This window comes from Cetorhinus maximus, chromosome 3 (assembly GCF_964194155.1).
Source record: "Cetorhinus maximus chromosome 3, sCetMax3.hap1.1, whole genome shotgun sequence".
Taxonomy (NCBI): Eukaryota; Metazoa; Chordata; class Chondrichthyes; order Lamniformes; family Cetorhinidae; genus Cetorhinus; species Cetorhinus maximus.
Window position 1 is genome coordinate 201,128,148 of NC_135881.1, and position 21,728 is coordinate 201,149,875.

At 43.8% G+C, this 21,728-nt stretch overlaps 1 protein-coding gene across 1 annotated transcript in view; it reads left to right on the forward strand.

Moving 5' to 3' along the window:
* lars2 (leucyl-tRNA synthetase 2, mitochondrial) overlaps positions 1-21,728 on the forward strand; it is a 96,425-nt gene that overhangs the window by 11,988 nt on the left and 62,709 nt on the right. Inside the window, exons 4-5 of the mRNA XM_078539616.1 lie at positions 1,622-1,713; positions 16,295-16,355. Of these exons, the coding sequence (XP_078395742.1) occupies positions 1,622-1,713; positions 16,295-16,355 (153 nt within the window). The remainder of the gene's footprint in view (positions 1-1,621; positions 1,714-16,294; positions 16,356-21,728) is intronic.

Below are 21,728 nucleotides of genomic sequence, written 5' to 3' on the forward strand. Positions count from 1 at the left end.
CCATTTTTTCAAATGATCCCAGACCTCAACAAACTAATTGTTTGAGCAAGTAGCTTGCAGAGCACAGCCCTTGCTGCTTTGAGCACAAATGCTGTCAGGGCCGGATGCCTAATCTATTAAAAACACTAATTCTAGTCAGGACGATATCAGTGATGGGATCAACAAAGCCATTCAATGTAATCTTCAGTAGTACAGACTAATGCAAAGTAGCTATTTAAAACCTCTGCCGTATCTAAATTAATAAATGTGAAAATAGCCTAAAGATGAGAATAAAGATCATAAATTGTGTTAAAGATTATATAAATATCTCCAGTTCAGAGAGAATGGAGGCAACAATAACAAAATAACTGATGAAAGCAAGAAGTCTAATTAATTTTTGAAAAAAACTTAGCTCAGGGGTGAAGGGCAGGATAGTTTGCCTGATGGTGATCTACAGACATATTTTTTTAACAAGGATTATTAATATTACTGGTATCTTGAGTGTATTTATTACTGAGCTGTAGTTTTGCTGGTGTGCAAGTCTGGTTTTGAATCTTTTGGCCACTATTTGGTTTGGTCAGCCATCTCAGGAATACATTGCTGAAACTAACATTTGTGACATAACCAGTGGACCAAAGAATTCAATTCATAGCAAACGTGTTAAACTTGCCAATGCAGTTTGTGTTTGAAATCTCTGACAATGATCGCTTCCTCCTGCTTATCTTTCCACTACCTGGGGGGCTTCAGATCATGGTGTTAGGCAGAGGGCAACTGGGAGAGAAGCGGTGGGTGGGGGGGGGTGGAAATATATAAGTAACTTAAAACAAAAATCCTCTCATTCCTTGGAGTCTTTTTTTTTTGGCTCTTTTGACCAGATTACTCCTTTGTAAATGGCAACAGATTAACTTTCTCCATAGAAGTTACAGATCACGACATAGGAATATAAATGTGCTTTTACATTATTACAGAACAATGATTATCAAATACAACCTGTATTTGTATAGTGATTTTTAATGCAGTAAAATGGCCCAAGGTGCTCACAGCATTGTAAAGCAAACTTTGACAAGAAGCCACATAAGGCAATACAAGGGAAGATGGCCAAAAGCTTGGTCATAGAAGTAGGTTTTAAAGAGCTGCTTCAAGGAGAAAAGTGAAGCGGAGAGGTTTAGGGAGGGAATTGCAGAGCTTGGGGCCTAGGCAGCCGAAGGCACAGCTACCAGTGGCGGAGTGATTAAAACCGGGGATGGTCCGGAATTAATTGAGAGCAGATATCGTGGGATTTTTGTTTTTGGGGGGGCTGGCGGGAGGTGGATGCTGGAAGCGATTAGAGTTGGGGAGGGGTGAGGCCATGGTGGGATTTGAAAACAAGGATGTTCATAGGTTGGATAGATCATGTGTAATAGATAAATAACATTAAGCCATCGAACTATCTGCGAGAGGAGAACATATAATGAATGTGAATAACTGACCTGTAACATTTTGTCCCACTGCTTTTTGTGGAGGAAGAGTGGGCAGTTGTACCTGATTGGTTAAGCTTCATTAAGCAATGCTGGGATAACACTTGCGATAGTAAGTTTAAAAAAAATTAATAACTTGTTTCAGGAAGGGGTTTTGTAACTACCATTCTTTCCGTAAATTGCAGGTCTTGCACCCAATGGGATGGGATGCATTTGGTTTGCCTGCTGAAAATGCTGCAATTGAGCGTGGCCTGGATCCAGAAGAATGGACAAAAAGGTAAAAGGGCAGAGTTCTGTTCCTGAAGGTCTTCATTAAAATGCATACGGCTGATCTTTACACTTCAGATACTGCAGAAGACAATATCCAGTACGTAACATCACCTGGTGATTTCACTCTGATATAAGTGCCTCTTCTTTCCAAAACAAAGTTTGACGAAACCATTTAAATTGTGCTTTTTAAGCTGCCTGCAAGATGTGTAATGGAAATTTCAGGGAGTCAGCCGCACTTTACATTGTGGCTTGTGCAGAGCGTCCAGATTATTTTGATACTCCTAATTTTGGTTGGTGAGATTTGCACTGATTTGAGGTGTGCCATAACCTCTGAGCTCAGTTATCATCTGTTTAGGTGGCGTTTGCTTGTGGACAGGAGAGGGACAGTGCAAACTGCACTGATTTCCTCTTGCCACCTGTCCCATCAGCAGAAGGTGTTTTTAAATTAGCTTTCCAAAGAATAAGTGTTGGCATGTTTTTCCAGAGCCTTGGTTTTTGTGATCCGATTTTACTAATAATCCGCAGCAAACTCTGGTTAGGATTAACTCAGACAGTTAGTTTATCTAATGCATTGGAAACCTGGAAAAAGAGTGTTCGCCCCTTCCCACTCTGCACATTCACATGGTGAAAGGGGGGTGGGGGAGGGACAGAGGAAAGGAGTTTTACAGTATAAGGCCCGCCAGCACACAGGTGCTTGGGCCGCTGGCGCGCATCCCTGTCATTCTGTTTGAAATTGTCCTGAACAGTCCCAGGTGTGATGTGAGTCTGTTAGTATCTCTCTAGGCATCACATTCCAGAAACTGAGAGAAGAATTCTTCTGTCCTTTTACTCTGGGGATAGCTCTCGGACAGAGGGCCAAGCCTGTTATCAGGTGACTTGTAACAGCCATCTTAATTTCCTTTGTTCAGCAGAAAAAGACTATTTAAAAAAAAAATAAATAACGAGAATAAGGTTTTTAAATATATAGCGGCAGGTTTCTTTCCGTATCCTAGGAACCCAACATCTTGTTACCATTTTCTTTCCTATCTTAAAGTGCATGATTTGTTTGCCGTGTTACTGCTTGTTATTTTACAGGTGCATTTGAATTGAAAGCATGATGCTGTGAAGTGTTGCTAATTGGGCTCAATAATGTGCACCTGCTGCTTCAAGCTGTGCAGTAATTGGTGGAAAACATAATTTTTATAATGAGCCTAAATCTCTTTTCAAGGAGCATGTAAAGACCTGGAGCTGTCCCTACTCATTCGGTGATTTTTTTGTTGCCTGCCAGATTTGACTGTGGGCTGAATTCTTGCCACTTGGATGCTGCACAGAATTGCCTCAAATAGAAGCGCCTCTGTTTCTTTTGGAATCTGTCCCATTTACTTTATCTGGTGGATTTCCGAGCTCTAGCCTTTCCATCTCTCCACGTTTCGTGGAGACTCATTGTTGCATTAAAGTTGAGCGTTAGCTTGACCTGTGGCTTCTGGATTGATGGGTGAATGTTTTGCATTTGTTGGGCTTTGACAGTTATACATGAAATGGGTTATGGTAGGCAAAACGGCCCTCAGTCAGAGATGCTAATAAATAGGTGATGTGGAAGTGGGTGGGTGTGGGGGTGTAAGATTTTGACCCACAAAAAAATAGGTGGGTTTGGTTTGAATGACGTTAAGAAGGTAAAAACCTGAAACAGGAATTGAACCTGCCCACTTCTGGTTTTAATGGAGGCAGGATGAGGGGGCGGGTGGCCAATCTGTTTGCTGCAGGCAAATTGGCCACTTAAATATTTTAAAGCCCCGTTGTCTTCATTTTAACTGATTGTATTTTTAACCAGAGGTTTTCCTGGATTTGAGGAATGCAGCAGGTGAAGGGAGGCGAGAGGGGCTGAATCCTTAAGGTAAGCACCTTTGTAGCACTGCTTGTGGGCCAAGAGGAGTAGGGGTGACCCCCCAGCCCCATGGACAACCCAGTAAACACTGCCCCCCCCCACCTTGCAATCGGTCTGTTTCCCACCACTCCCTGCCTATCTGCCGGTCAGTCTACTTGTGGGCAGGAAACATATATAGGAAAACAGGTACAGATGTTGAAACTGCAGAACCTTTGGGAAAACCTGTACTACTTAATTTCCACACCTCCAAAATAGCCTCCTGCTACTGAGCTAACGTACAGTCCCCAATGCCTGAAATGGAAAGTGTTCCATTCTCCTGCAGTAACCTACCTCATCTGGATGAACAGAAAATTCATCCTCCACGCACGGGAGTTGCCATTATGTCACAGCTGCAGGTCTCTACTGTTGAGCACTCTGTCCATTGAAGGCCAGGAAGGAAGGTCATCCCTTGGCAGCAGCCTTTTGCATGCTGGCACCAGCTGTGTTGTAGGGGAAGCATCCTTTGGTCGATAGCTTTGTGCCATCAATGTGGGTTCGAAGCTTGACATGGCTGGGTCACTTCACCTATGTTACAATGCTGCAGCTGCTGGGACTGCTGTTGAAAGTTGATTTGTATTCTAATGCCCATGCTGGTGCACAGTTTCAATCATGGGTGGTTTAAAGGGTTATTGAATAAAGGAGTGTATCCCCCCACTGACCCTCCCCCATCCCCCACCTTTGCCGCTGCTCATTCTGCATCAAAGGATAAATGGAGGCTCTTTAATTGTAAGTTTTTTTTTACACAGGTTGTGTTTGGGGGGGAAGGTTTTGTGACAAGAAATACTATTTTTTTGGTTTGCTCAATTTTTACAGGAACCTATCTGAAAGGCCTGATATTCTTTCCTGTGGTAGAGACGTATTGACTGACTGTTAGACTGCTTTCTTGTTCTGTTTGTCATGGGGATGGTGGGATCCGTACAAGGATGGTCTACACCTGGAATAGGACCAGGACAAATGTCCTTGCAGGGAAATTTGCTAGTAGCCTTGGGGAGGGTTTAAACTAGATTGGCAGGGGGGGGGCGGTGGGTGGGAGCCTGAGGGCAGATTCAGACCGGGGAGCTGGAGAGAGAAAATTAGTGGGTGACTCTGAAAGACAGAATAAGCACAGGTTAAAAGGTTTACAGCACAGGAATTTGGCAGTATTAAGGGTATTTATTTAAATGCAAGGAGTAAAGCTAACAAAGCTGATGAGCTGAGGGCACAGACACAAGGCAGCGTGATATCATTGATATAACAGAAACTTGGCTTAAAGGGGGCAAAAATGGCAGCTCAACATCCGTGGATATTGAGTTTTCAGGCAGGATAGAGAGGGGGCTAATAAAGGCGGGGAGGTGTAGCGTTATTGGTTAAATAATCAATTACGGCTGTGGGGGTGGTGATAATAAATGAAGGATCAAATGAGGCCATATGGGTTGAGCTGAGACATATAGAGGCAGCCACACTGCTAGGAGTGTACTCCCTAAATAGTGGAAGGGAGTTAGAAGAGCAAATATGTAGGCAAATTTCTGATTGCAAAAACAACAAGGCAGCAATAGTTGGGGACTTCACCTACGCTAATATTGACTGGGATACGAACCGTGTAATAGGCACAGAGGGCGCAAGATTCTTGAACTGCATTCAGCCAGCACTTTTTCAGCCAGCCCAGCGAGAGGGGGTGCAGCTCCAGCTTTAGTGTTAGGAAATGAAGCTGGGCAAGTGGATGAAGTAGCAGTGGGTGACCATTTTGGAGATAGTGACCATAATACAGTTAGATTTAGCATAATTATGGAAAAGGATGAAAATAGAACAGGAGTAAAAGTTCTAAATTGGGGAAAGACAAATTTTACGAAGCCAGGAGGTGATCTGGCAAAAGTGGACTGGTTACAGCTACTAGAAGGGAAATCAGTGTCTGGCCACTGGCAGATATTCAATAGCAAGATTCTGCAGGGACAGGGTAGACATGTCCCCACAAATGGTAAAGGGCAATACTGCCAAATCTAGAGCCCCCCTGGTTTTCTAGAAGCATACAGGGTAGGATAAAGCAGAAAAAGAAAGCTTATGACAATCTCAAAACAAAGTTTTGGCTTTCAACAGTATTATAGAAAGTACAGGTGTGAAGTAAAAAAGATAATTAGGAAAGCAAGGAGAGGATATGAAAAATATTGGCAGGTAAAATCCAAGAAAACCCAAAGATGTTTTACCTGTACATTAAGAGCAAGAGAATAATAAAGCAAAGGGTAGGGCCCATCAGAGCTGTACATGGTAACTTGTGCGCTGATGCTGAAAGATGTGGGCAGGGTTCTCAGTGAGTACTTTGTCCATGTCTTCATGAAGCAGAGGGATGATGCAGATATTCTAGTTAGAGGAGGGGTGTGAAATATTAGATGCAATAAGCATAGTGAGAGAGGATGTACTGGAAGGACTGGCGTCCTTGAAGGTGGATAAATCACCAGGGCGGGATGGATTGTATCCCAGGTTGTTAAAAGAAGCCAGGGAGGAAATAGCGGATGCTGTGAGGATCATTTTCCAATCCTCGCTAGATACAGGTGAGGTACCAGATGATTGGAGGTCTGCGAACATTGTGCCATTATTTAAAAAGGGTGCGAGGGACAGACCAAATAATCATAGGCTGGTCAGTGTGACTTTGGTGGTGGGCAAATTATTAATCAATTGAGACAGGATAAACTGTCACTTAGAATGGAATGGATTAATCAGGGTTTTGTTAGAGGAAGATCGTGTCTTACTAATTTGATCCTTTTTTTTTGAGGAAGTAACAAAGAGGATTGATGAGGGGTAGTGCAGTGGATGTTGCCTACATGAATTTTAGTAAGGCAAGATCCCACATGGCAGACTGGTCAGAAAAGTAAAAGCCCATGGGATACAGGGCAATGCGGCGAGTTGGATCCAAAGGTGGCTCAGTGACAGGAAACAGGGTAATGGGTTGGATGCTTTTGTGAATGGAAAATGGTTTCCAGTGATGTTGCACAGGGCTGTGTTGGGTCACTTGATGTTTGTTGTATATATTAATGATTTGGACTTAAATGTGGGTGGCATGATTGGGAAGTTTGCAGATGACACAAAAATTGGCCATGTAGTTGATGGTGAAAAGGGTAGCTGATGTCTCCAGAATGATAGCAATGGTTTGGTTGAGTGGGTGAAAGTGGCAGATGGAATTAAATCCAGAGAAGAGACTGAGGGGTCTAAATAGAGTAGACAGGGGTGCCCTGTTTTCCCCTAGTGGAGAGGTCAGTTAGCAGAGGGCACAGATTTAAGGTGATTGATAGAAGTATTGGAGGGGACATAAGGAAAAACATCTTCACCCAGAGAGTGGTGGGTGTTTGGAATTTGCTGCCTGGTTTGGTGATGGAGGCAGAAACCCTCGTTCATTTAAAATGTACCTGGATCAGCAACTAAAGTGCTGTACCCTACAAGGTTACAGACCAGGTGCTGGAAGGTGGGATTAGAATGGGCAGCTAGTTATTTATTTATTTATTTATTTTTGGCCGGTGCAGATGCAATTGGCTAAATCACCTCTTCTTGCGTCGTATCTTTTCTATGGTTCGTTACTTTAAACATCTGAGTGACTTTAACCAAGCAAACATTGTTCACAATCCAATATGTGTACTCAGACCTCAACACTTCAATTCAGTATGAATGCAGCATATATGACTTCACTCAACTCTTAAAATTAATTCTACCTTTTTGATCTCTACATCCCATGCATGTTACCACTCAATCACAATACATCAATGATAATTAAGTGACACCAGAACAATTATCTGGAGACAGTAACAAAAACAAAAATACCTGGAGAAACTCAGCAGGTCTGGCAGCATCTGCGGAGAGGAACAAAGTTACCGTTTTGAGTCCGAATGACTCTTCAACAGAACTAAGTAAAAATAGAAGAGAGGTGAAATATAATCTGGTTTAAGGGAGGGTGGGGTTGGGACAAGTAGAGCTGGATAGAGGGCCAGTGATAGGTGGAGATAACCAAAAGATGTCACAGACAAAAGGACAAAGAGGTGTTGAAGGTGTTGATATTATCTAAAGGAATGTGCTAATTAAGGGTAGAAAGCAGGATGAGCAAGGTACAGATAGCCCTAGTGGGGGTGGGGTGAAGGAATCAAAAAAGGCTAAAAGGTAGAGATAAAACAATGGATGGAAATACATTTAAAAATAATGGAAATAGGTGGGAAAAGAAAAATCTCTTTAAATTATTGGGAATAAAAAGGAGGGGGGGATTGGAAAGGGGGTGAGGATGGAGGAAAGAGTTCATGATCTAAAATTGTTGAACTCAATATTCAGTCCGGAAGGCTGTAAAGTGCCTAGTCGGAAGATGAGGTTCTGTTCCTCCAGTTTGCGTTGAGCTTCACTGGAACAATGTAGCAGGCCAAGGACGGACATGTGGGCATGAGAGCAGGGTGGTGTGTTGAAATGGCAAGCGACAGGGAGGTCTGGGTAATCCTTGCGGACAGACCGAAGGTGTTCTGCAAAGCGGTCACCCAGTCTGCGTTTGGTCTCTCCAATGTAGAGGAAACCGCATTGGGAGCAACGAATGCAGTAGACTAAATTGAGGGAAGTGCAAGTGAAATGCTGCTTCACTTGAAAGGAGTGTTTGGGCCCTTGGACGGTGAGGAGAGGGGAAGTAAAGGGGCAGGTGTTGCACCTTCTGCGGTTGCATGGGAAGGTGCCGTGGGAGGGGGTTGAGGTGTAGGGGGTGATGGAGGAGTGGACCAGGGTGTCCCGGAGGGAACGATCCCTGCGGAATGCCGCCGAGGGGGTGAAGGGAAGATGTGTTTGGTGGTGGCATCATGCTGGAGTTGGCGGAAATGGCGGAGGATGATCCTTTGAATGCAGAGGCTGGTGGGGTGATAAGTGAGGACAAGGGGGACCCTATCATGGTTCTGGGAGGGAGAGGAAGATATGAGGGCGGATGCGTGGGAGATGGGCCGGACACGGTTGAGGGCCCTGTCAACCACTGTGAGTGGAAAACTTCGGTTAAGGAAGAAGGAAGACATGTCAGAGGAACTGTTTTTGAAAGTGGCATCATCAGAACAGATGTGACGGAGGCGAAGGAACTGAGAGAATGGGAAGGAGTCCTTACAGGAAGCGGGGTGTGAGGAGCTGTATCTGGAGACAGAGTCATGCTTGTGTTCTGTTGAAGAGTCATATGGACTTGAAACGTTAACTTGTGTTCCTCTCCGCAGATGCTGTTGGACCTGCTGAGTTTTTCCAGGTATTTTTGTTTTTGTCATGCTTGTGTCATATGCCTGGGACCTTTATGAGGATGATCATTTTTATTTTAAAACAAATACCATGGCACGTGAGCAACTTACCTTGACCCAAGGTGGAATATGGGGGCACAGGGGAAGCCGGGTGACTTTTTGTGATTTCTGCACAAAGAACTAACTCCTGTTCCTGGCAGGCCATTAAAATGTAAAAAAACTGTGGGTGGAGCCCCCCTCCCTTGAAAAGGCATTGAAAGTGCACATTCACTTATCCAGACAATAGGAACTGTACATTTGATATGTACTGAAACTCAAATTCAATGGCCACCCCAGACTGTCTGGGAGCTCGGAACTTAGAGAGGTATGAAAAAGCTACCTTATCATGAGCAGGTGTGAATGGCCACCATTCATTCCCCATTGTGTAGCAATGGCTTCTAACCTCGAATCATTCGTGTGAACAATGGAAGAACTGATCATGTGGTCACATGATTGAAACTAATTTCAGACAACACATCTTATCATCCCATGGATCAGCCTGGGGCAAGCCATTCTGGAAACTAACTAACAGGATGCCAGAGGGACCATTCCACATTCCCCCCCCCCCCACCCTCCCATGCCCAGAATCCTGCCTAACAACCAAGGTTTGGAGAGAGGGGCTAATTTGTCACCACATGCTTTCTATAGAAGCTCGGCTGCAATTTCGGCTGAAAACTTCCAACCCCCGCCTTCGCCTTGAAAGAACCATGAGAGAGGACCTCATCCAGGCCTGCAACAAGTTCCTCTCTCAAGGACTCATTTAACCTCATGATTTGTTTTCTTGTTATTCTATTAATAAACTTAAGTGCATTGTCATCTGTTGCCTTGTGTGTCTTGGTTTGAGGCAGTGAGTGTTTTGTTGTGTTGTGTGTTATGAACACCTTTTTTTATCTTCGTGTTTCGCGTCTATTATTAAGTCACAATCCCAAAAGGGGATTAAAACACTCCCTTTAAAAAATATACATCTTGTTGCGAACAGCTGAGAAGTGAGGGAAGGGGAGAAGTTATTGCCTTGCCCCCTACCCCCACCACCCCTCCCCATCCATAACAACAGCAAAATACAATTAGCTCTTCTCAATATCTTCTAAGCATTCCATTACTATGCTCATATTACCCTCTAAAACTCTCAAACCCTTTCAGTCATGTTATCACTATAAACGCAAGGGATCAGATTAACATCTTCCAGACTATCTGAAACCTGGATGAGTAAAATTCACACATTCCATCAACCTTTCAGCTCAGAAAGTATTAAATCTGCTTACGTAATGCATCCCACACTTTGCAGAAATGTAATTCATTGTGTGCTGTTCCCATGGGCAGCCCAGGGCATCAAGATACTCGGGTAGTGTGAACTTTCATTCCCACATCTAAGAGCTTAGCCAACACTGTGTAGGTTAGTATATAATTCAGCAGGGTTTATAAATGTATGTCCATTGGATTCCATGTGTAGTTGCTGTAAACATTTGGTGGAAAGTTCCGTATCCTGTCAACAGTAGCAAATAGTGTCATTGTTTAAGTAGGAAAAATAATGTCTTAATGTGCCTCACAGAGGAGGAGAGAAGCAGAGACACGATCCTCGCAGGATGGTGAGAAGTTGATGAAAGGTTTGCTTGAGTTTTAAAATGGGGGAGAGAGCTAGAGGTTCCTGAATAGGGCCTGAGGCTATATCACTAAAGTTGCACTGGAGCCCAGAGCACACAGGAGGGGGCACGAGGCTGGAGAAGGCAGCAGGGGTAGGGGAGACTGAGGCCATGGAATAAGTTCGTAGATGGGATAAGGATTTGATATTCAATTCACGGGAAAGTTCCATTGTCAAAGCTCCTTTGTCATCCTATCATGTATCTATCAGGCTGGCAGAAAGTGGTGAGTTAGATGAATCTTTTCTGTCTCTCTGTTCCAATGTTGCTATGATGTGGAGCCACTGTAGGACAGTAGAATGGGTGTATGGGACTTGGCATTGGACAGAACACTGACAATTAAATGGCCACATTTATTGAGGGTGCGTGCCAGGAAGCTGGAAGTAGAGTTTTAGAGCAGCTATCTGGAGGTGGGAAAGGCCTTTGGCAGCAAGGTTTTTATTTATTCATTCACAGGATGTGGGCTTCGCTGGCTGGACCAGCATTTATTGCCCACCCCTAGTTGCCCTTAAGGTGGTGGTGAGCTGCCACCTTGAACCATGTGGTGTAGGTACACCCACAGTGCTGTTAGGAAGGGAGTTCCAGGATTTTGACCCAGCAACAGTGAAGGAACGGCGATATATTTCCAAGTCAGGATGGTGAGTGACTTGGAGGGGAACTTCCAGGTGGTAGTGTTCCCATCTATCTGCTGCCCTTGCCCTTCTAGGTGGTAGTGGCCATGGGTTTGGAAGGTGCTGTCTAAGGAGCCTTCGTGAATTCCTGCAGTGCATCTTGTAGGTGATGCATACTGTGCGTCGGTGGTGGAGGGAGTGAATGTTTGTGGATGTGGTGCAAATCAAGTGGACTGCTTTGTCCTGGATGGTGTCCAGCTTCTTCAGTGTTGTAGGAGCTGCACATTTCCAGGCAAGTGGAGAGTATTCCACCACACTCCTGACTTGTGCCTTGTAGATGGTGGGTAGGCCTTGGGGAGTCAGGAGATGACTCATCACATGATTCCTAGCCTCTGACCTGTTTTTGTAGCTGCAGTATTTATATTGCTAGTCCAGTTCAGTTTCTGGTCAATGGTAACCCCCCAGGGTGTTGATAATGGGGGATTCAGTGATGGTAATGCCACTGAACATCATGGGGCGATGGTTGGATTCTCTCTTGTTGGAGATGGTCATTGCCTGACATGAAGTGCTGATTACCACCTGAAGGGGTGGTAGGATGAAGGTGGAGGCATTAGTGGTAAATGTTAAGTGATCTTGATTTTAAAATAAGGGATCTGAAGCTCAACTGTGTTAAAAATAATGTTAAAGTTGTATGCAGTCTGAATGAGGGGGTGAAGTTAATGGTGAAAGGTACAGGATGGTGGGCTGAAATCAATGGCTTTGGCCAAAATAATGCTTAATCGGGCGAAGTTGTGGCTCACCCTTGACTTCACATTGGACAGGTAGTCTAAAGCGGGCTTTTGGCGCATTTGGTGGTGTCCCTGCCTCTGAGCCAGAAGCTCTGTGGTTCAGGCCCCACTCCAGGACTTGGTGCCGAGGAAGATGCATTCGTAACGCAGCCAAACAGGTTAATGATCAACCTGTCAATCCTTCCAGTTTGCCCATGGCAGTCGGTAAGAACGGGAGAGAACGCTGATCAGCCAAGCTTAATGTAGAGTGACGCTGGTGACCTGCTCCAGGAAAGTGAGATAGAAACGGATATAAGCACATGCTTTTTCTGCATCGTGCGTGTCTCGATGCGGGAAGTTTCTAATTATAAGGCTCACTAAAATGGCTGACCTTAGCTGAGGATGAGACATAGAAATATGAGATAAGACTGGTGGCGCTGCGTTAAGAGTATCCATAATGGAAAGATTGATCAGTAATATTGTGCAGAGTGCTATTTTTTACTAACTCTCGTGTTGTAATAGGCTTATCAGCAGGTGAGAAAGGGAGACTCTCGGGCAAGGACACACAAGTGTAAATAAATAATTAGTGGGGCAAGCTATTGGGCAATTGACTTAAAGTTCAGCGAGTGCAATAAATAAATGTTGCTTTGGAAATGCAAAAAAAAAGCTGGCAGCTGAGAGTGCTATCTGTAAAGAGCAAATTAACAAGAACACATCACTCAGCACACTCACCAATTGACTAGGCTCTGTTTTTCTTTGCTGTACTGCTGGTCTTTTTTTTTGCATTTACTAAACAGCTCATTAACAAATTGTATGTTTGTGAACTGCAAATCAGGTTTAAATCTACAAAACCTAGTAGACTCAGCGGGCAATTGAAAACAAAATGTTGGAAACACTCAGGCATGGCAGTGTCTGTGGAGAGGGAAAAAAAAGAGTTAATCTTTCAGGCCCATGAACTTCTATCAGAACTGAGGACCCGATTCAGTGGCAGTTGAGCTGCGCACCTGAACAAGAATAGAAGGAAATTTTGGTTCAACCAAATGCAGCTTTTATAGCAAACCGATGTATTTTGCAGTTTTTGGCTTGTTTGCGTCCCTCACTGAAATGCACTGAACAATTCAGAGCAACTTCTGATAGTGCATCTTCAAAGATCGGGATTGTGCAGATTGAGAAATCCTCAATGAGATGCACACGGTCTAAACTGGGAAGTGTAACTTAGAATATTTCATTCCATATAAAATCATGTACAGAAAGCTAGCTAAAGAGAGGGGAGGAGAGATGGGATTAATCACTTCTATTTAAATGGGCAAGCTCTAACTTGCTGTGGCATGTTTAGTAGGTAAGTACTGCAAATTCACACCCTTGCATGGATTTCAATGCTGAATTTCTTAGTGAGCTACCAGTGTAACAAAGCTTGAGGAGGAACAGGGAAAATGGACAGCAGCTTTTGGACTTCCCTGTTTTGCTGTTTGTGTGCAGTCACCAGAAGCTGCTGCCTCCTTTACTCCAGTAATAACAGTGAGCACTGAAAACTTCACCATAAGTTCTACTGCAGAATCCAGGCCAATCATTTTTTTTTGCTAGATTTGTCATCCTTCAGTAAATGGTGGAGTTGCTCACTAATGTTCAGAGACAAACTCTTTAATAGTCTTGCAATGGAAAGAGAGGTAATTGCAGTTGGCAGCAGTAAAGTTCAGACTTCTTCACAACATGGGTTCCTGTTCCCACCTGTCTGATCATCTTTGCCATTCAGTTAACGCTGCATGTTCATGAGAGCTGTTCACACTACTTTATTTATTCTGTTGTGGGTTGTGCTCGAGGTGCAGAGAAGCAATTACTGGCTGTGCCCAGGGGAGCAGGCATGCCCAACGTGCACAGCTTCACAAGTTTTGTATGTTCTTGTATTTAAAAGAGTGAATGGGGGGGTTGATAGCTGTACAATAGCAGGCAGTTTAGCAAGCCACTCCAGCTAATGGAGTCTGTGTTGAACATTGCTGTTGCACTGGTTGACCAGATAATATTCTTAAATATCATATGTTACTTTTACCATTAAATAGGTAAAAACAAAATGTATTTTCTGGCAGACAGCTGGAGTACAGAAAGCAATCCGGTCAGGTGTGGCACAGTTATACAACTTGGTCCTAATAATGTCACCGTTGCCCAACTTTGCCTCTACTGCAGTTTTGTGCCATTCTTTATTTCTTTGAAAGGGGTTGTTGTCAATTTAGTTTAAACAGTGGATGGGGACGGGGGAGTGGGGGAGTGGCGGGGGGGGGGGGGGGGGGGGGGGGCGGGGGAGGTGGGTGGGGGGAGAGAAAGAGAGGTTCTTTCCCAGTGGACCTCAGGATTAGGCAGCAGCCGGCCTGTGCAGTGGAGGCTGATTCTCTGAATTCCTTCAAGCGCAAACTTCGACCTGTTTCTGGCTTGGGGGGAATTCACCTCTTACAAAGTATGGGCACTGCTAGAGAAGTCAGGGCCAGAGCGACCTACAGGACTTGTTCTGAAAGCCTAGCCGGGTTGGAGAGGAATCTCCCATATTTTATTTTCCCGAATTGACTCAATTCTGACTCTGCTTTTCCGTTTCTCCCAGGAGATTGTGGGCAATGAAGGAAGACAGGTGACATTGGACCGGCCGTCCATGCACTCAGCAAAACTAAATATCAGTTTAATTGTCTGGTCCAGACATTGTCTGGTCTGATGGCGCCTGTTTTGTGCCACTGCCCAATATGCAGTAGCCCCATGTGTTTTTGGGTGGAGAGGAGCGTGTATATATTGTGTGATACACAAGGTATTCTAAATTGCATGGGAGAAACTGGAGGGACCAGAAGACCTTTTATCTGCCCAAACTCAATTCATACACGCTCCTTGTAGCCAAACTTTACTCCATCGGCCGGGGCTTGCTTTGACCACACAGGGCACAGATTTGAAGTCACAGGCATGAGAACCAGAGGCAACATAAGGGTGGGGGTCAGGGATTTACAAGGTGTATCTGGATCTCTGCCTGAAAGGGTGGAGGAAGCAGATTAAAATGTCATTTTCAAAGAGAATTTGTTGAATAGTTGAAGGGCAGCAATTCACAGTGCTGTGTGGACAGAGCACGGGAATGGGATTAATTGGGTAACTTTTTCAATGAATTGGTACAGGCACAATGGACTGTAATGGGCTCCTGTGCTGGATCATTCTATGATGTGTCCGGTGTCGACCTACATCAGTGCTGGAGGGGTATCAGTGTGTGGTGATGCTCAGGTGTTTTTTCCACTTTGCACCTGGTGGACCCACTGTTTTTCATTCCAGGCCTCCTACGTTTACAGTTTATTCTTGCATTCCTTGCCCTTTCTCTGCCTTGCCTTTGTATGAATCTCCCCCCAAGTCTTCAGCTTAACTTTTTACCCATTCTTTTAATATATTTCCTATTGCCTCAATCTTTCATTGCAGTTTGTGGATCGTTACAGACGCTGACTGACCTGCTGTGTGGAACCAGTGCTCTGTTTTGATTCCCAAAATCAATACTGTTCACAAGTTCCCTGTTAGTTTACTGCAAATTATTTAGCGATGAAGCAGGAGGAATAATGTTACAATTAAATATGCCAGTCTTTTTTTTAATTCGTTCTTCAGATGTGTGAATTGCTGGTGAGGCCAGCGTTTATTTGCCTATCCCTGGTTGTCCTCGAAGGTGCGGTGAGCTACCTTTTTGCACTGCTGAAATCGATGTGCTGAAGGTGCTCCCACCAGCATTGGACAAGGCGTGCTGCCATTTTGTTCCAGTGATGAAGGAATGACGGATATGTGCCTCAGTTGGGATGGTGCATGACTTAAGAGTGGGTCTTTCCTTGACCCCGTAGCCCTTGCCCTGCTGGGCAGTGGGGGTTATGAGTTTGGGAGGAGCTGCTGAGAAAGCTTTGGTGAGTTGCTGCGGTGCATCTTGTAGGTAGAACACACTGTAGCCGCTGTAACTAATAGTGGAGGGAGTGGGTCTCTAGGCTGGTAAATGAAGTGCCAATTAAGCAGAATACTGCTTCCTGGATAGTGTTGAGCGTCTTGTGTCATTGCGGCTGCACTCATCCAGACAAGTGGAGAGTATTCCATCACGCTCCTGACTTGTGCCTTGTAGGTGGAAGGAAGGTTTTGAGGAGTCAGGAGGTGAGTCACTTGGCACAGAATGCAGAATATTGCCCTGCACTGAAATAACACTTGGGATGCCTCTTGATTGATTGGAAATTTTGAAATTTGGTCCACTTCTGGTTACATTTCACGCAGTTTCCTACGACCTGAATGACGGCTACTGGTATGAATGTTTAATTGGCTGCTTGATGAATTTCAAGATTTGGTTTGTAATGTACCTCCATTTTTTTCTCTCAATCTATGTAAGTATTTGGAAATACATGGACAAAAAATGAATAAGTCATTTTCATTCTGTTTCCTTCCAGTAATATTGCACACATGAGAGAACAGCTTCATAGCCTTGGTCTGTGTTTTGACTGGGAGAAAGTGAGTGACCGCAATCAAAAATATTAGTTATTGGTCTCTTGAAATATTATTTGAAAAATGAATGATGTTTATTTGACCCAAATACAGTTTAAAAGAAAAAGGTGACTTCACAGAATGTTTAACTAAAGGGAGGGGCAGGCGGTGAGATCATGCGGGGCAGGGGTAGTTACATCGAGAGGATGGGAGCGAAGTTAATCTAATGCTTTGAAAACCGAAACACAGTCCTCGTTAGATTATATACTAGTGTCAGCTGTGGGTCAGTGGGTAGCACTTTCACCTCCTTGAGTTAAAATGTTGTCAGTTCAAATCTACTCCAGAGCGCACAATTCCAGCTGGCACTATAGTGCGGTACTGAGGGAGTGCTGCACTTGTGGGGGTACTATCTTTTCTGATGAGACATTTAAACCAAGGCCCCACCTGCCCCTTCAAAGATCCCATGGTGCTATTTTGAAGAAGAGCAGGAGAGTTATCCCAGTGGTCAGTATTTATCCCTCAGTCGACATTTATTAAAAGCAGATTGTGTTGTCGTTATCATATTGCTGTTTGTGGGAGCTTGCTGTGCGCAAATTGGCTGCCCTGTTTCCTACATTACAACAGAGACTACACTTCAAAGTATTCAGTTGGCTGTAAAGCACTTTGAGAAGTCCCGAGGTTGTGAAAGGCTTTATAGAAATGCATGTCATGTTTATATTTCTCATTGGTTATAAGTGCTTATTTTCTATCTTTACTATTTTTCTGGAAAAGTTGCCTTTAGTTGTAAGACTGGAGCCAAAAGTGTATACATCAGAATCGATATCGATTCCACTGCTGTGTGTATTAGGATCATTACACAGATGTGGTATCAAACCTGCTACCCTCCTAGACAGTAGCTCAATGCCACACTACATATATCCATTCATCACCATGGCTTTATAGACCTTGACTTCAGTCTGACTTGCAGCACTTTGGGGTACATTGTTAAATTATAAACAGGACAAAAGTACCACCCTGCAGTATTTTTGAGCCTCTTGCATATTTCCAAAAAAATATAATCTGCGATTTGTGAGCCACCAGAATGGCAGATATAATTGTACTTTTGGCATTTCAGAGACCAGAGATTCCAGGTTTCTGGGGGTCTTCCTGCCTTAATTATATTCTTTGTAGAGATAAAAGACAAGGTGGTGCCCAGGCCATTGGGTTGCTGAGATATGAAGTTATTTTCTGGTATAGGCGAAAATGGACAAATGGGTCTTGTTGCAGGATAGGATATGAACAACAGGGGGCAGAATTTTACGGCCCCCGTCGGAGGAGGGTGGGGGGGTAGAAAATGCGGCGGGCCGTTTAAAAATCCTGTTGACTTCAGTGGGACCGGAAAATCCCGCTGGCGGGAGGGGCCGTAAAATTCCGCCCAGCGTTTTGGACGAGCTTAAGTTTAAGGAAGATTGGAGGCTGGCCCGGAGAGTAGCGGAATAATTGGGTATGGGGGCGACACAAGTATGGGTGAAGGTTTCAGCAACAAGTGACATAGGGTAGAAGCAGGTGATGTCACGGTCATGGAAGTAGGCAGTCGTTGTGATGAAGAGGTTAATGGGAGTTGGAAGTTCAGTTGGAATGCCGAGTTTGCAGGCGTTCTGATTTTGTCTGATCAAATCGATGGGGAGTAGCAGCAAGGCCCAAAGACGATGGCTTGGTTTTCCCATCTAATTGGAGGATTGTGACTTAACCCAAGAATGGCTACTGATACAGTCGGATAGGTGTCACCCAGCAAGAGCAATCCCAATAACCTGGGAAGTGTTAGGCGAAGCGGATGGAGTTGACCAAGTCGAAGGCTGCAGAAAGATCTGAAAGGATGAGGAGCAGCTTGAGGTCACCTGCCACAGGAAATCTCCCCCGTGAAACTTGTTTAGCGCCATTTCAGTGCTGTGAGGAAAGCGGAAGTCTGATTTGGGGGAAACTGTGGGAGGGATGCGGGCCAGATCTGGCTGGTTGAAACCCATCTTGAAGGAGGAGAGGAGAGGGAGTTTAGAGATGGGGCAGTGACAGAGGTGTGTTGAAGGTGGGTTTTTGTTGAGGTTGTTTTGAAAGGTGAGGGGGTGATCAGACACTGATCCATTGAACCAACTTGGTTCATTCACAATTTAGACATCCAGAGCAGGAAAAATCCAAGTCTTCATTGCCGCTGAATCAGAAGGGATTGGGCTGTTTTCATTTGACACATTCATGAATTTCTAATTATGCATCAGCAACATAATTAATCAGGACTGGCAATTAGTGTAGACCTGGGGGCTACTCATCACTCCTAGTGTGCTTCTGGTTCTAGTGGCCTTGCCTTATAATGATTCATGACTTACTTGTAAGATCTGATGTCTCTCTGAAGTGGTTTAAACTTAAATTTGCAACTATTGCACAGTCCTTGCAGCTTAAGACTCCCTTGTAATCATTTGAAAGCACTTCTAATTTTCTCCTGTTGACTCATTAATTTATACTGCCATTATAAAAAATGGAAAGAGCTTAACAAGATTTCGCAGAGTGAAGTGTTGGTGAAATATGAAACCTGTCGAATACATTTTGCCTCCGCAACAATCACTGCACTCGAAAGAGTACGTGGGTGGAGCGTATTTCAGTGAATCATAGTAAAGTGGAATGTAAATGAAAGTAATTTTGAAAGAGTAGAAATATTTCAAGGAAATGTTTTCAGAGCCTCAAAGAACAGGCAGTATTTCACATTGTTCTGACAACTAGCCTGGTGCAGGCAAAGAATAAAGTGCATAATTTTGATTACTTTAATTCTGGTTATGGGAACACAAGACGTTTTATAAACGTATGAAGTAAAATGATGTTCAAAATATGGGTGAGGCCGATTATGAACGAGGAGAGAAACCTTGTGGAGGGCATGACTAAGATACAGAATGAGCGCTTTGCATCTGTTTTCACAAAAGAAAAGGATGCGACTTAATGTCAAAGGAAAAAGGATTGAGAAATTTGGATTAGATTTTTTAACAAGAAGATAAAAAGGAGGTACTTAAAAGGCTGGTAGCACTCAAAATGTAAAAGTCACAAAACAAAAACAGAATGACCTGGAAAAACTCAGCAGGTCTGGCAGCATCGGCGGAGAAGAAAAGAGTTGACGTTTCGAGTCCTCATGACCCTTTGGCAGAAGGTCATGTAAAAGTCACGTTGTCTAGGATCTATCCTATTGGATTGCTGTGGCAAGGAAGGTTGGAAACAACCAGACAGCCTAAAGTTAGTGTTAGGAAATAGAGATAGTTTAAGTAAGTTATATTTGTGGGTGTTAGGACTGAGTTTTAGCATTAATGTTTAAGTTTGATTTGTATTTCTGTATCTGTGTGTTAAGAAAGGTCAAATTGATTTTTAGTTTCACTTTAAAAGTTGCCTGCATTTCTAATGAGAGTTTTACGACTCTTAGCTAAGTTAAACAAACGAGTGGAGAACTGGGCTGTTGCCTAGCAACAGGGGTCCAGAGAGGCAGGCCCCTCCCACAGGCACATACAGAAGAAACTAGAAACAGCAGTTTGATTTGGAAGCTGCTTTGAGTTCAGTTGGTTTTGGAAGTTGCTGCCAGGAGAGACTGGAGCAAAGTGGACAGATAGCCAGTCCCAAGCTAAAGAAAATAACCCAAAACCCAGGGGGGTGGAACAGGAAAAAGTCCCAAGCAGACCTCTAGTCAAAGGAAGGACAAGAACCTGGAAAATGTCCTGTTAAGTGAAGTTAAGAGTGAGGGCAGAGAAAGGCTTCAAGTTTAAAGCTCCAAGCTTAAAGAGATAAAGGCTTGAGAGGGCAGTAGGTCCAAAGAGATGGCTGAAGGTCTGTACCTCTTTGCTATGGGCATGTGAAGCAGTGGTGTACTGTCGATGGCTGAGTCAGCGAGAGAGAGTGCTTGGAAGACAGCTTGAATGCATGTGGTGACCCGGGGAGAGGAACATCATCGGAAGGAGAGTTTGGAACCTTGGAGGTGAACCCTTGGACAAGGTGCCTGAGAGAAAGTGTCGGTTTGGGAGAAGATTCCAAAGTGAGTTCTCGGAGAGTGGAGATTGGAAACCCTTGTGTGAAAGAGTTCAGCAAGACTGACTGGCTCTGGGTGGAGTTGAGGAGAGACCCATAAGCATCTATGTGGGTGGCATTTGTCACATGGTTTCAGAGTGTGGTGTGTCTGACCACAGGTCGCATAGGTTTACATGGACTGTGTAGTTACCGTGAACATTAAAGTATAAGATATCTTTTGTAACTTGTGTTATCCTTACAAATCTATATATATCTGTAAAGATATAGTTGTGGGTGAAGGAACATTATAATATAGTTCATCTTCCTTGTTTAATAGATATTTTATTATTTTGTTAAAAGTTAATTGCTCACTCAGTAGCCCTCTCCACATACCTAAACAAACAAATAAAATTTAGGACCTATCAAGCTGGGTTCCACCCTAGGAAACGGGCTTGTCCAGTGGTAACCTCAGCTGGGATCATAACATCAGCAATGGAGAAGCGTCTAGATTCCTAGAATCCAGGATCAAATTAATATTCATTTGAAGGAACTTGAGCTAATTAAGATAAAAGCAAAATGCTGTGGATGCTGGAAATCTGAAATAACAATAGAAAATGCTGGAAAAACTCATCCGGTCTGGCAGCATCTGTGGGGAGAGAAACAGAATTAACGTTTCGAGTCTGTAAGACTCTTCTTCAGAGTCATACGGACTCAAAATGTTAACTTTGTTTCTCTCTCCACAGATGCTGCCAGACCCGATGAGTTTCCAGCATTTTCTGTTGTTATTTGAGTTAATTAATGACTGCTCAGAGGATTTGTGAAAGGCAATTGATGTCTGACAAACTTGAGATCAAGTTCTTCAATTAAACAACAGAAGGTTGATGAAGATAGTGCAGTTGATGTGTATATGGAATTTTAAATGGCATTGAAAAAGCACCACATATTATACCTTTTAGCAAAATGGAAATTAAAGGGGCACTGTTACGAGACAGAAAATAGACAGTGGTGGTGAGCAGTTGTTTACTGGACTGGTGGGAAATATATAGTCATGTTCCCAGGGGTTAGTATTAGGGCTACTATTGTTTTTCATACATATTAATAGAATGAAAGACTTGGATTTATATAGCACCTTTCACAACCACCAGACATTCCAAAGCACTTTGCAGTCAATGAAGTGCAGTCATTGTTGTAATGTAAGAAATGTGGCAGCCAAATTGCACATAATTTAAGGACCCACAATAAGCAAGGTGATGATGACCAGATAATCTGCTTTGGTGAGGTTGGTTAAGAGGGAAATCTTATCCTGGACACTAGCTTGAACTTTCCTGCTCTTCAGATTAGTGCCAGGTGATCTTTTATGTATTTTAGTGGCGTTGCCTCAGGACTTGGATA